This window comes from Charadrius vociferus, unplaced genomic scaffold (assembly GCF_000708025.1).
Source record: "Charadrius vociferus isolate BGI_N301 unplaced genomic scaffold, ASM70802v2 scaffold261, whole genome shotgun sequence".
Classification (NCBI taxonomy): Eukaryota; Metazoa; Chordata; class Aves; order Charadriiformes; family Charadriidae; genus Charadrius; species Charadrius vociferus.
This window is the reverse complement of record NW_009646856.1, coordinates 108,871-124,899: the sequence shown is the minus strand read 5'-3', so window position 1 is coordinate 124,899 and position 16,029 is coordinate 108,871. Positions and strand designations below refer to the sequence as shown.

General features: G+C 37.8%; 1 protein-coding gene across 3 annotated transcripts in view; it reads right to left on the bottom strand.

The window, feature by feature from the left end:
• Positions 1–2,705: 2,705 nt before the first annotated feature.
• LIN9 (lin-9 DREAM MuvB core complex component) overlaps positions 2,706–16,029 on the bottom strand; it is a 29,818-nt gene continuing 16,494 nt past the window's right edge. For all 3 annotated transcript variants that reach the window (XM_009894279.1, XM_009894278.1, XM_009894280.1), the window contains 8 exons: positions 15,770–15,903; positions 14,661–14,780; positions 14,408–14,509; positions 10,168–10,248; positions 6,188–6,313; positions 5,622–5,804; positions 5,414–5,511; positions 2,706–4,125 (listed from right to left, as the gene is read on the bottom strand). In XM_009894279.1, the coding sequence (XP_009892581.1) occupies positions 4,020–4,125; positions 5,414–5,511; positions 5,622–5,804; positions 6,188–6,313; positions 10,168–10,248; positions 14,408–14,509; positions 14,661–14,780; positions 15,770–15,903 (950 nt within the window). In that variant the 3' untranslated portion in view covers positions 2,706–4,019. The remainder of the gene's footprint in view (positions 4,126–5,413; positions 5,512–5,621; positions 5,805–6,187; positions 6,314–10,167; positions 10,249–14,407; positions 14,510–14,660; positions 14,781–15,769; positions 15,904–16,029) is intronic.

Here is a 16,029-nt window from a genome sequence, read left to right as displayed (position 1 = left end):
GGTTAGAGCTGCGGCCCCCGCGCTGATGCGAAGGGCTCCCCCCGCCAAACCCCGTCCTGGGGGTCCGGGGCTCCGGCGGGGAGCAGTCCCGTACCGCGTACCTCACCCCTGCTCTGCCACTGTTGCACTTTATCCGGTAGTAATAACTGATTTTACCTATTTATTGAAGAAAGATACGGGTCAGCTCCATCAGCTGAGGGCATCTTTTCACGCTGTATTTAAAGATTTCCATTAGCATGTTTTGTATTTCTATTTAACATTTTATAGCCTACAAGCTAACCAAATCCACGGTGTTTTGGGGATGGGGACTGGTCTTAGGAAAGTGGAAGAGTGGGGCTGGTCTGTCGGGATTTTTTGACACAGGAAAAAAAAAGAATAATAAAGGTTTACATTTTTGCTCTACTCGTGTGTGTGCCTGGGGCAGGGACAGGGTTTCGTACCTCGGCTGAGTTGGGGCAGGGAACAGAGGTGGCAGATGTCCCAGATGCAGATTTCTCTTCCCCGGCCTGGAGAGCCACAGCTGCGGTTCTGGTGTAAGAGACCTAAGGGGCCTGAAGGACAGGTTACAAAAACTGCCTTAAACTGTCTCGATTTGCTTTAGATCTGCTCTAAACCACCACCCCCATCCCTGAACGAAAATGCAAATTTATGGCCTAAGTAAAACAAACCCCAAACCTGCAAATCATTGTCCTGCTCAGACAAAAGCCTCAAATCTGCCACTTAAGCCCAGGTTAATGTTGAACTACAGAAAAGGGGGAGTGTTTTGTGAACGCTGTAAAGTTGAAGGAGAGTATTAAGGATTACACAGAAACGGTTTACTGACTGGTAGTGGGGTGAATGGCTCTGCACTTAAAACACCCAAATAAGTAGTAACAGAATCCTCTCCTGTAATTCAATTTATTAAGGGAGGACATATTTCTATATATGTATTTTGAGGACAAGGCTAATCCTTCCTGCCTACAAAGCTGCACTTGCAGAGCAAGACGCCAATTATGGAAGAGCACCTGAATGCCACGAGGCTCTGACAGTTTGGCAGCACAGAAAAGGTGACCCATGTACTGGTGGTAGAAATGCCCCATATGGGGAATCATGCCCCACAGAGTAAGATCACCAACACACAAAATCCCTCAGTGTCACCCCATAACGTACCTGTGCTTGCAAAGTCTGGGACGGCTGAACTGTGGTTGAACTGCAAGCTGGTAAGGCTAAGTGGCACAGCAGGATTGCTGATGGGTATCCTTCCTCCAAAAAAACAGAGCTGTCCTTGAGAAAAAAAAAAAAAAAAAAGTAGTAAAAACCAGCCAACCAAGCAAAATGAGATGCATCTGCTCAGGGGAACTTGGGTACCCAAGGAGCTGTTACGTTAGGGGTCGGGAAGACCCCAGAAGAGAAGCACTTACAGCAGGAGACAGAAAATGAGACAATCATTTCTGGAGGGTGCAGGGTGAATTCAAGTTTAGTGATGATAAGAAACCAAACTAGTTCTACTCCTGCAGACTGAAGTTACAGTAGTGGTAGTGAGTCCTACATTAACCCTGACCCAACATACCAGTAATCGAGGGGAAATGCAGCCTCTTGAAGAGAAGCAGTGTGTATATTCCCATTGCCTTTGTGCATTGGCCAAATGACATGTGAAAGTACATGGATACTTTTATCACAAATTATTATGTTACATTACCCTGCAATGATTCAAAAACCCACTTCAACACAAAGCATGTTAGAAAGAGCACATTTAAGAATCCACAATTAAAAAACATCATACCTGCAGAATCAGAGTTAAGATTGGAGCGTCGTGGCTCTTACAATGTATTCTGTATCCAGTATGAAATGAGTTTGTCATGAAAAGCAGGTTCCCAGATCCCGTTTGCTGAATACCATTCTTGGTAGCGGTATCTACCAGTGTCCACAACTTCCCTCTCCCTCCGTTTGGGGTGCTTGTATCAACAGGGCAAAGTTAGCCTCCATCACTGCCTGATGTTTCCTATGGGGAAGTCCCATTCCACAAAAGCATTCATGCATATGCGTAACTCGTAAGTCCTGACGGAGCAGTGAGGGAGTACAGAGGTGCGCACAGTAAGCCAGCGAGCTGCTGCTGGAAAAGGTGGTCCTGGCTGTTTCCTGGTGCTAGCACCGGCGCCCATCGCCCCCGCAGCGAGCGAGTTCAGGCAGAAAACTCGTGACGAAAGGTGACCGGTTCTTCGGTTCTTCGGCAGCCCAGCTCCCCGAGCCGGCACGCCAGCGGGTTTTATGAGCAGCAGATGACAAGGGCGTCAGTAAACAGCAAGGGGCCGGTTCCTTTTTCCTCAGTTAGCCATAGATCATGTTAGTTACTGTCAGACTAAACCATGTGCCTTAAGTTAGGCTTTGGCACCTTCCTCTGTTTAAATTAAAAGGGTGGTGGGGTGGTGGGAGAGGACCTTTCTGTCTTCTTTACCAAACAGAGGGTAACACCACAAAATAACGGGTAATGTAATGACAAAAGCAATTGCAGGGACCACTACAACATTCTATTGCATTCCGAGAGGTAAATTTCCATGAGTAACTCGGCAAAATCAACGTTTAGCATTATTTTGTAATATCCCATGTAAAGTTTCTAAATACCTTTTGAAACAGCTACTCACCTTGTCTTCATAACATTTTGTTTTCAGCAATTAACTTAACTTCTCTTAAAAAAAAATGACCTGAGACCATCTGCAAAAAAGTTTGCGTTTTTGTGAAATATATCAACTCTCATAGGTCAATTTATTCAGAGTTACAAATTTCATTGAGAATAAAAGATTTATGCATTTCTCTTAATTAACAGAACAAGTTTAGCTAAATATAAACTCTGCACTAAAGTTTTGCAGTGGCACAATACCAACACAGAATACAGAAGCATCTTTAAACTATACAAAATTTTAAAATTGAAAATAATCCTGTTTACATATTCTTTATACATTAACATATAAAAGACCTCATTTAATGAGGCATCGAAAAGAATCAAAAACATCTCTACAGCTATCTCTGAAAATTCGTATCTGGAAACAATTCATTACACAGAAGCTTTACAAGACTATTTAAACAAACCAATACACACTTTTTACAAGATTAACATTCCCAAAGGTACTCATAGGCAGGTTGTCACTTTTTGTTTCTGCAGTTTACCTCACTGGTTATCTTTAATTATAAAAATCTTCGTATTTATATACGTTGGGTATTGTTGGATAACCAGCAATCTAATTTAAAAGTTGTGCAAAACAAACAAAAATTTGGAAAAACAATATGTTTAACCAGTCATTTATATAAAATACCAACTAAAGCACTTCTTTTGCCCCGTGTGAAGGAAAAAAGCCATAACCAATCTCTTTCTGGAAAGTTACCAGTTACATTTTTTATATTCCTTCATTAGACTCCTTCTATAAGTTATGATAAATTACAAGTTCCAACAAGACATTGACCGATCGGTAGACCTGCCCAACGTCCTCAAGTTTACAGCTTCTGTTTGCTGCCCGTATGCCGCCGCCGCTGCTTCTTTAGATGAGGAACCCTCAGCCTGCGTTGTCACCACCATGCCGCCTGCCTGAAAGGGCAACTCTCCGCACCTCTCCGCACCTACGGGGTAGCGCAGCTTCACATCACAAAGCCCTGCCGTGGGGCTACTGCTCTCAGCCATTTCCTCCTCAGCGCTTCTAACCTACCCGGAGAGCCAACAGCAAGAGGTGTGCAGAATTCGTCTGAACTTTTAAAAACTAAGTTCAAATCATATGAAACTAGGTTTTCAAGTTAATTATAATAAATGCAATTACTAAGAGATTACCAGGTAGCAAAACTACTGTATGTGAGTAACAAATGGAGAAATCTAACGTAACGCTGGCCAGTAATGCTGGTTTTCTTAAGAAGCAGATATAATATATTTTAAAAGGGTCCTTTCCGAGAGGTTTTCTTTTCCCTTATCTTCTGGCAGTTAGGATATTTGGTGAAGCCTATATAAAGGAAGAGGATTTTCCGGAACTACTTGCTGTACACTTGAAAGGAAATTTTCAGTCTCTGTTGGTGTTATTAGCTGCAAAAGCGTGTAAGTTTCCCATCTGGCTCAGACCACTCTGAATATGTGCAACGTGGATCTCAACGTTATTCTGAAAACAACTACAGGAAGAAAAGAAGAGAAAGTGTTAAACCCCGGATTTAAGAGTTGTGTCTGACTATTTCTATAGTGAAAGTCCAGGTATGAACACCGCCAATACAAAAATGAATCAGAGTAGTACATACTAATGCAACTCGATAGAGCTGTATGTGAAAATAAGCATTTGCACAAACAGCTGCATGAAATCAAGAGTTACCAACTCAGGTAGCTTAAAGAAGACTTTAACATGAGCAGAGTTAATGAAATAAAAATATTATGAAGAGATGCTAAAACGCCCCAAATAAGTAAAGTGAAATGGAAACACCACCACCACCTTCACAGTGTACATCAACCTTGAGTTGAATCCATTCCACCATACAATTTGCAGGGGTGATTATAGAGAAATTTTACTAATGTTTGGGGTTTATTTTTGGTTTTACTCATGAAAAATAATTATTGCTTAAATCAAAAGGCCATCCTACTACCTTTGGAAAAAAAAAAAAGAAATGAAAAGATTCCTTTTTGCTGCCTCCAATTATTATGTAGCAATTATGAGTATGGAGGGTACAAGGAAATACTAAGAATTTTCGTAATTTTCTAAATTATGTAATTTAGCAGCATTTTAATTATAAAAAAAAGTCCTGGTCACAAACTGCTGGGGGCTGCAGTGTATTCCAGACAAGTATCATCGCATTCTTGCTATCACCACATTCTTGCTATTTTTATAATGCTTTCTTGGGCACCTGCTTGTGACAACTGTTGAAAAATGGTCATCTAAACTAGATGGGCCTTTGATCTGGCACAACATGGCTGTTCTTCTGTTTCTTGGTTTAAAATATTGCTAATGGAAGCTGGTCAGAAGCTATAATTGTCTCATATGCCAGCTTTTGATATTTACAGACAAGAGGTTGAGCAACTATGCAAAAAAATACTGAAGTTGTACTGTTCTGTGGTTTAAAGAACTTATAATACATTTACTAGTGGGATTTCAAAGTCTGAAAGTGTTCTAAAATAACTTATTAGTTGTCATAAATGTCTGAAGAATACGAAAGTCTAGTTGTTGCCGCATCGATTTAACTTTTTTTCATTTTTTTTAAAAAATCAGGTTACTTCACTGATAGGTTCAAAGAGAAAACTACTAATTTCACACTCCCTTTAGGAAGCCCCCTTGTTAAATGGGACCGTTCCTATAAGTAAAAGTTACCAGATTAAAACCTTTAATTATAATCAATGTTCACCTCTAAAATACAGTAAGCATTGCCTACTGGCACAAAATGTGTAATTAAGAATTAAATATTCAAAAAGTAATACCTGATATTTGAGGAGTCTATTGAATTCTTAATGTCATTTAATGAATCCGTTAGTGATTTAAATTCAAAGGAATTCAGGTCACCTCCTTCTGCTAGACACTGTAGGAGAAGAAAACAAAGAGTGTTCTCACAGTTGGACACAAAGAAACTGACAGAGCCTTAGAGCTTTGTATTTTATGAGAGAAGCTATATTTTTGCGAATATTTTACCTTAATCTGCAGTAATATTGCCGTAAGTCTAGCGATAAGATCAGTTAAATTTTCGCTTTCAACACAAAGCTGTCCTGTCGTTGAGGAATTTGCTTGCCTGACGATCTCCTGAGCCTCCTCTTCACACCTACGCCGCAGGTCTGTCGGTTGGTCTGCAGGCTGGAGGCCTTGGTCAGGAGCAAGCTGCAGAGCCACAATGAAGAGAAATGAAGAACGAACATCTCCTTCGCATTGGGCATATGTGTGAAATGACAAAGGATTTCAAAGAGAGTTCACAAGTATCTATCACACAGTATTTTTTTTCTTCATGTATGTACATGCAGGTCTGTTTCAAAACTGGCCACTGGCATCAGCAAAAGTGTCTGCATTCTGGTAAAAGAAACAGAGACAGACAGAGGCGGGGACAGAGAGACAGAAGGAATCCAATACAGCTGCTACTAGTTTCATTTCAAAGTGATCCCTGCCTATGCCCTATTCCCAGGAAATTTTTTCTTTTTTTCTTTTTTTTTTTTATGCTTAGGTTAAGCAAAACCAATGAGTACATACAGATTCCAGCAAAATCTTACCTCATAACAATACTGTTGAACTTTATGCAAAACCTTATTTAAGTCTTTGTTTAGTTGTTCTAGATCTAGAACAATAGTCGCGTATCTCCTCTGAAACTCAATGCCTATTGGCATAGAATAGGATTTCTGTGGAAAAGACAAAGCATATTAAAGTTAATGCAATACTGTACCTATAGATCTTTTGAACTCATCAAAAGGAATTTTCACTTGAAAAATAATACTAAGGTATTTGAAATCCCAGTGTTTAACAGAAAAATGTCAACATAAAAATATTAAAACCTCGTATTGCTATTTAAAACTGACAACTATTGCTAAACTGCTATTTAAACTGACAACTGTGTAGTAACTACCATGCTTTTATTCTCTTCATAAAGTGCTATGATAATCAGCAGTGGTAAATGCTGCAGAAGACAACTGTGGTCCAACCTGCTTATTTCTCCAGTAGCTGGATATGGCTTCTCTCTACTGCGTGAGCTATCCTGTCAGTAGAAGAGTATAGGACAATATGGCCACGACCACCTCTGCTGCAGGATGGGAGGCACAGTTGTCTAGTAAGTTAGTGGTCACCTGGGGATGACTCAGTGCTACGTACCTTCTGTTACAGCTAACAGTTCTGCCAAAAAAAGACTTACTAAAGCTTATATTTGGTAACATAAGTATTTAGGGTAAGCACAGTTTTCCACAAAAAATAAATACCAGAATACAGTACTTTTTTCTTACACTGTTTTCAGAATGTCTCTCAACACTGTTTGGGTGGTATTTGTGAAATTGAAACAAAACATACAATATATTATAAAATAGAAAAAATTGTAAATATTAAAAAAAGGAGGCTCTTATCACTCTCTGCAACTACCTGAAAGGAGGTTGTAGTCGAGGTGGGGGTCAGTCTCTTTTCCCAAGTAATAGGTGATAGGACAAGAGGAAAAGGCCTCAGTTGCACCAAGGGAGCTTTAGATTGTATATTAGGAATAATTTCTTCACCGAAAGGGTTGTCAGACATTGGAACCAGCTGCCCAGGGAAGTGGTTGAGTCACCATTCCTGATGGTATTTAAAAGATGTGTAGAAGTGCTGAGGGACATGGCTTAGCGGTAACTTGGCAGTGGTAGGTTAACGGTTGGACTTCATCATCTTAAAGGTCTCTTCCAACCAAAACGATTCTATGATTCTAAATGGCCTCTTGAAAGATAGGCAACTTGTAGTTCCAGTTCTTCTCAGCCACAAGTCTGAGATACAGTTACCTCATACAGTCACCTCATATAGTCAAACCTGGATCCACAGATTTTGCACCAAAAGATGAAGCAAATTGCAAAGTCAAGAGCCTTCATCAGGAGGATCCAGGTCAAAATCTCAAAACTGAGGTTTCAGTTATCAGTTCAGCTGTAAGTTCCCCATTAAACTTAATCACTGAAATGATTTCTAGGGATTTACAAGTCCGAACACCAAATCAATAGGGCTTTTAATTAACACCATAGCTACAGAATTCACTTAAAAGCAAACTAGAAACCAGCATATATTTGACACACTTCCTGCGGCTCTGGAACATAAGGAAAAAATTATAACTTTCAGACCTTCTTCAGTGACCAGTCCCCCTAGGGCAGACTGGACTACTCCGGCTGTGAAAGCCGCAGACAATTGTGAATTCCCCATCAGAGAGGAAAGGCGAAGGGCATTCTATGTTACTGACGACAAAAGAAATATTTCTCAGCACCAGTGCTATTTCTGACACAGGAGCAATCCGAGATCTGGAAACACTGACAAACAGCAGAAGTGGCAAACAGAAGATGGATAGCTTTTAGTAGACGGAAGCAGATAACATCTCTGTCATTGAACATGTACGTGATTCTCTGGAACAACCAGCATCACCTTTACCTTGTCTTTATCACAGGTCAAGTGAAAAAATGAACTCACCACCATTTTTATTTAGATTTGTTTCTTCAAATGGGTATCAGAAAAGCGTTTACTGTTTTATGCACATGATAACTTGTTTATAGCTTGTAACCAAGACTAGTAGTGATGTCAAGGTGCTTAACTATTAATAATCTGTCCTTTCAGAAAAATGAAATAGAAAATGTGCAGTTGTATGTACTAATAGCTCCTCTGAAGGCATGCCCTGCCTCATGTAAATTTATTATTATTGCCAGGTAATAATGGACTATATTTATTACCAGTTCTGATTTTGGTCAGTTCCGTTTATTTCTATATTGGATCAGTCATTAAAAAAAAACAGTCTCCATAAAAGGACTGCTTTAAACCAAACACTGGTGTTACTCTAACTATTATCAAATCACTGATATCAAATATCAATATATCAAATTGATATGAATCAGTATCAAAGTCTGACAATTAAGCTATGCCTGAATGAACTCAAAGGATTCTGTTTTATTCATGTTCAGGTATGTTATTGATGTTCAAATGGATTGGTGCCGGAAAAAGATTCTTGTTCAAAGAAAATACATTTTAAAGGAGAAATAATATATACTCAGTGGCAAAAACATAGATGGGATTGCCAAGGGACAAAGAGGATCAGAAGACAGGCTAAGAATATGGCCCAATAGAAAGGTATCATGTCCTCTATTTTTATCAGGATGGCCTTGAATAGTAACAGAGGTTGCTTTATAATTGCTGGTTTACAAAGGAAACTGTGCAAGGGAAGAATTTCAAAGTACCTCGAAATCCTTATCTAGGCTACAACTGAGCTAAAATATATCAAACAATGTTTATTTCTAGATCCTCTTCTCCCTTGTTGCTTTTTTGCTCTTTCAATTTTGTTGTTTTCCTTGATATTCTTATTCCACATTACAGTTAATTTATGACTTAGCTGAGTGACATATTAGTATCCGGATTCTTGTCAGAGGAAGCTTACTGTCATTTCTAAGGATTTCCTTATCTATGCAAAAGTACTGATATCTCAGTGAAAACAAAAAGTTTTTTAGTTAGTTTTAAGAAGAGTTGGTAATTTTTCAATATCAGAGTTAGAGGTTGCAATGGTATGTTTTAATCTTGCTTCTTTTTGCATCTATTTTCATTTTTAATATGCAAAATTAGAAGAAAAAACATTTGATGCACAGGAAAAAAAGGTAGTAACTGAAATGATAACAAGGTTTTGAAGAGCAGCATCACAGCACAAAAGAAGACAATTAAGAGACATAGAGATGGGGCAGTAGGAAACAGAATAACAGAACATACGTGCGCACACAATGACTGAAGGGACAAAGGGAAATCTTACCACAATATATCAAATCCTTCAACATTCACATATTTTACATGAAAAAAAATTAGCATTTTTTATTTCAAGAAATAAAAAGGACTCCTCTTTCTCTCCACAAACCTTTAGCCTTCTGTCTGTATGTTGTAGAGACAACTGTCTGAATGGACGTTAGCAGAAGGTTGAGACTGATAGCTTTCCACTTTCACGTTGATTGATAGCCGTGGGTGGTAGAAGAGGCATTCTTATCATTTTGATTTACTGACTGATGATTAGATAAAGCCTAGCAAGAAAAACTATTCTGCTGCTGCTAATTATGCTGTAGCTGCTCTGGTATTGTAATTTTAAATGCTGGTCAAGGGCACTTAGAGCTTTATATAGAAAATCTCTGAACTGAGTTATTGTTCTAGCCAGAAAGCTAAATAAATAAGTACCTACCGTCTGCAAAATAAAATCATGATGAATGTCTTACCATATAAGCTTGTACTCAAGATTCCCAAAGTACATAGTACTTCCTTACTTTACATGTCAACTGACATATGGTACTCCGATGTTAACATTAATCAGTTTCCAAAGCATAATGCTTTCAAAGGAGAATAATATTTGAAACAACTGACCTTTCTGACTTGTCTTTAAAAAAATAATGATAAAAAAATCATATTATAGAAAGCGCTAGGATATAGATTTTATCTAGACTCTAGTTTTAATTTTATCTATTTGCATTAGCTGTTAAAGCATATCCTGTTTTAAGAACTGAAAAGAGAACATTCTCACCAGCTTTTCTGCTTCTGTATTCATCTCTCTCAATTGTTTGATGTGTTCCTTCTTGATCATAAGGATTTTCGATAACCTGGTCTAAAACAAAGGCACTGTTTTCAGAATGAACGGGTCCTTAAGCAGTTTTGAAATGCCATAGAAATTCAAGATAATAAAATGTGTGTTTCTTTCATCATTTTAAAATACATTTCTCAGTTGTTCATCAAGTTAAGATGCAGAAATAAAAATTAATTAAAATGAAATGATGGATTTTCCAGAGATTTTTAAAGCATTTTCAAGTGCCCTAAGTGGGAGAATGCTAAAATCCATCAGCTGAAATTCCCTGTAGGAAGACTAATATAATTTATGGCCAGCTAGAGCCTGAAGAATCAAGAACCTTCTTTTTTTGCCGCCTGTAGGAAAACAAAGGCTATCATCATGTACTACAATTAATATCACTCACCTTACCACACCTTTTCACACAGTTAGCCTGTTCTCAGCTGTGCCTTAGACTGAGCTCCAGCCCTTTGTGTACACTCCTGCAGTAAAATCTGGTATACAGATTGGATCTATTTTATACGGAATGACTCTGGGCTTTCCATTTCCCTCTTTCATAACGGGAATACCCTGTTTCTGCTGCTCTTGGGACCCAGCAGGTTGAAGTGGAAATCACTGGGAGTGCTCTCAACACACACATCACTATCCATGCTCTCTAGGGCCCCAAGAGAGATCCTAGCTCCACTACAACCAGCAACAGTTTTATTACTGATGTAAACAGAGACAAGATTTCAGGTTTTATAAATTGCAAGGGGCTTAACTGCATCCTAGTAGCGGAACGTGGGACTGGGAGAAATAGGAACTCCTAGTCCAGCATACATATGCTTATATATAATCCCCTTTGTTGATTTTCAAGTTCGGTCTTAATGTAGCCAGGTTTCTTGCCCTCACAAATCCTAACGGAAAATTGTTCCAAGACCTCTTTTAGCTAATTATGAATCTTCTTGGAACTTCAACGCTAAATGCATTCTTGTTCACTTCATAGTAATTGTTCTCCTAAAGCTGTGTTTCAGCTAAATATAGGCACTCCCTCCTTGTATTTATTCAGAGACAGTAAAAGCATCTCTTCTCCACTGTTCTTTCACTAATCACAAGCCAAGCCTTTCCAGTTTCCTCTCCCATAAAAGGCTCTTGATCTCCTATACTTTCGTGGCCCTTTCTGTATCTTTTTTCCATTCACTGTCATCTTTCCTGAATGTGAGCAACAGGAAGCCTGTACCAGTATTCCAAATGACAGAGCCACAAACTAGACCTGTAAAACACCATCAATACTTCTCTCTTTCTACCACAAATACTTTGGCAGATGCATCTTATGAACGGATGGCAAGCCATGGTCAGACACACAGAGGCAACACTGCGTATGTTACCACTCTTCCAATACTAGCTGCTTATTTCTGTCCTGGTGCTGTCCCCCAGAGCCTGTGCTGAGCCAGCGCTTGCATTTTTGAAGCTACATGAAGAACCCAATCAGGGAACTGATAATGAGAAAACAATAAATTCAGGAAAGGCACGAAAAAAAAGTTTTATAATTGTTACTTGTGAGCTGGGTTATCTCGGAGCTAGTTTCTAACACACCACACAATTGCTTGTTGGCAAAAGAACACCTGTGAGGAAGGAAAGGAAGGAAAGCACTGTACACCATCTGCCACTGCTGCCAAAAAGTTACTTGTCAAGCTCTGCTGTCATCACCATCCAGCAACTGCCTAATATGTCTAAGTCCTTCTTCACGAAGCTGGTGAGTCCCCAGCTTCATGCAAAATATATTATTTGTCCCCCAAACTTGCAAGGTATTTGGTGCTTAATTTCTACTTTGACGTCTAAACATATTTGAGGATGCAGGGCCCTAGGTTCTCCAGCCTGGATTTTATCTTATATTTATCCCATTTCCAGATATACTCCAGTGATCGAGATGATCTGATTCTTTCTACAAGAAACTCTGACCTTTCACTGTATCTGTGATGTCTACCAACTTTCTCTCATTGGTACATTTTATTAAATAGTCTTCCATTTTAATCTGCCAGTAAAATCAGTGAATGCTTTAACTTGGTTCAGCCCTATTCCTTGAGAAATTCTTGCCTAACAGCTCTATTTTCAGCATAACTCATCCTGTTTACTGTTATAATTTCTAGTTCTCATTAAACTGGAAATGAGATTTTAGTACAATGCTTTTCTACATTAAAAAAGATGAAAGAAGAACCTGACCAGTATGTTTAGATTTGTACTTTAGATTTAATTTTTCAATCAAAAGAATATTTATAAAGAACACAAGCCCTTCAAAGTAAAGCGTGCAATAACTTACTACAGAATATTTTCAAAATTTTCATAAGCAGGAAATAAAAAAAACAGTATCAATTTTCAGATTTTTCCTCCTGCATTTAAGCTGAGATCATTCCTTTTTCCACAGCAATCAGGAAGACACCAATTCACTTTTCTGAACGTGCTGCATTAACATACTCCCTCTACTGGACATGCAGCAACCCTGCAAACAATCTGTTTTGTCTTGCATTGTTTCCTTCCCAATCTATTTTTTTCCCCAAAACAAAACAAGAAGGGGTGGGGGGGGAAGCTGTAGCTGAGCATTTTGAAAAACATTCTCAAAATTTTAATACTGACTAGAATTTAAGAATGTAATCTATTGAGTTTGATGTGCAGTATAGCTTATGAAATATTTAAGGATACATTACATATTGCACGTAAGCATAAAAGACTTTTTTAAATCCATTACTTGTTTATTGTTGACTTTATTCTTAAGATCATAATGTTAATTTTTGAGCCGTTCCTTTCCTAATACACGTTTGTCCATAGTAAAAACCAGAAAGAATAGCAGTCTCTGATGCCAAAATGTAAACATGTAAAAATATAAACAAAGATTTAGGAAAACTAAGACTCACCCCAGTGTAGAACTATGATTAAAATAGTTGTTACAAGTTGCAATGTTTGCTTACAACTGCAAGTTATACGTGAAGGGAATATCCCTAACATTTAGTTGTCGGGGTCAGCACATGATTTTGACTACACTTCCTTTTCTCCAAATTAATTTCAGAACCCATAAAAGAGAACTAAGGGGCTGGATTGAAACCTTATTCAAGACGTGCTGTATCTTTTCTGTTTTGTCCAAAATAAAGGTTTCCCCTAAAATTGTTTACTCATGGTATCATAAATAATTGCCTGGCAATAGTTCTCCAGAAAGTTTTCTTTTAATCAAACATTTTCTGATCATTTACTTCTGGAATCACCATTAAATCAGAATGAGGGCTTTGACCTTTTTATTGTACCAGCATATAAGAAAGGCTAGAACATCTTTAATGGTCACCTTTAACACAAAAACACATCTGGACTGGTGAACGCGGTGGAATCAATAATCAGTATTCACCAGCCTTACATATTTCACAACACTGAATTTTGGTACCATCCTTAAACTTCTAATAAAAAAAGTTGATGCACAGAATGCTTAAGATGCTAGGCTTAGAAATAATGCACAGTCCTTCAATAAATGTTCTTTTAAGCCTCATGATTCTTTATCAAAAACCTGGATAAATTATTAAGTTGCTCACATAAGCAAATGCGAAAGATATGTGGCTTCAGTATCTTTTTACAATCTTCAAGCAAAAATACATATTAATGCGGTATCTTTGTAAAATGCCACCATTCATAATACAAAAGAGGCCTATACTTTTAAAACTCAGATTTCCTTATAACTAATAATAAAATACCACCAAACATGAATGAGAAATCACATATTTTCAGATTTAATATACAGAACCAGTATCAGAAACAGATCAAGTTGATGCACTAAACAGTTGTAAAGCTCAATACACCTTAGTTACCCTTTTCTTCTGCAAGAGGGTAGGACATTGCATAACGTAAACCACAATATTATAAAATATAAGATAATGCACATGGGCAAATGTTCTTTGCATAATGCAAGTATATTTAAAATTTAAAAAAAAGTCTTAATGCAGTACAAAGTTTGCAGGTAGAAATAATATCTTTTTTTTAGACCAACTGGTAAAGCTGGGAAAAACAAAACACACTTTTGGAGATGTAAGCCCCTCCTGTGGTAACATCTTTTCAAAAGTTATTTTGGATATCACCATATCTGTCATAAATCAAGAGAAGGTCATTTAACTGCAGAAGAATTGGCAGAATAAACACAAAAGGACAATACACAACAAAATTAAGAGTTGCAGTTAACACTTACCACTTGAATAAGGAATTCTACTGGAAAGCCTCCTAGTGTTTCAGTATCTGTGCTTGAAATTTTGTTTTTCCATGAAGATTGTCCTAATAAAGGATCACTGTCCTATACAAGAAAGAACGTTTAATTTAATAACTTATTTTTATCTTGCTGAATCACCTCAGAAAATTAATATCAAAAACTGTTTAAGGTATCAGCTTCAATGTGTATCAGAAAATATTTCAATGATTAGTATTACATGAAAAAAGTAACTTACTGTAATTGGAGACTGGAGTGAAGGTGTATAGTGCAATCGGGGAGGGGTCACAAAGAACCTTGAAGGCCGTTGTTTCTGCCCAAAGGCAGCAATTGGCATGGTTTCATGAGGCTCGTTACTCTGTAAGAAAGGAAAAGGAAGGATATATGGAGCTGTATGATTAAATAATTTTACACAACTTTTGGAAAATACAATTTATTTCTAGAATCTGGACTAGCTATGCCCATCCACGCCCCAACCCAACAACGTTAAAAGATTAACGTTTTGCTTTCGGGCTAGAAGGAGCTTCAAAATCATATGCCATCACTGGAGCTTTCAAGGTGTTATGGCATCACATGAAATAAAGCCTGCAAGAATATTTCCAAAAATTCTATTGGGAAGATGCAGACAAATCATGACTAAACAGGAGTTCAACACAGGCTCCAAACTCAGACTATGACAGAGACTGGACAAATTATGGGCCCTTAGTAGATTCAACACTACACAAGATACAAAAGAACGCGAGGTCCTCTGGAAAGCTTGCAGTCTAGGTCAGGCTATTTGGCAGGAACAATTCCTGGAGCTCTTAAATTGATACAAAAGCCTATGAGCTAAGAAATAATCCCAAATTGTTTGACCAAAGCAACATCCCCACAGGTAGCTTCATTACCATAAGAAGTTTCCAAATTAGGTTCAATCAATTCATAATACTTGCTTGCAACTACCAGAGGCCTTTCCAGACTTTGGCAAATTTCAAAGGACCAGGTTTTCCTGAATGTTTTCTGCAAATCCTGCTGGGATCCCATAGAATAATTTTCTTTGGGATCTTATTTCTTCATATTAAACTCGGGCTATCATAAAAACCTATAATAGTAGGTCTGCTAAATTCTTCCAGCCTAAGCATATGTTTTTACATAGAGGGTTATCCTGTTCTATAAAACCAGAAACAGTAGAAGCCCAGTCCCCTGGAATTTCCTGTGCACCTGTTATGCTTGTTTCTACTTTATGACAATACCACCTGGATGTAGTATTTTGAATTTTCTTTTTTTGATTAAAGCATACAATTGTAGATTTTTTTTTAAATTTATTTTTTATTATAGCTATTTTAAGAATGTGCCATTAATACTTACAAGAACTTCATAATCTGGGACTGTGTGTGTTCCAAGACCTGCCCTGTCAAAAGTCACTCTGTATGTAGCATTAAGAGTGTCTACAGCGTCTATTTGTCCAGTGAATAGTCCATCATGGACACCTCGTAAACGTGCTTTAAAAAAACAAAACAAAGCAACAAAACAAACGTTATAACATTCTGATACCATTGAGAAAAATAGACTTAATACGTCCTTTGCAAGTAACCCTTTATATGTATATTTAAAACCCACAGATTAAA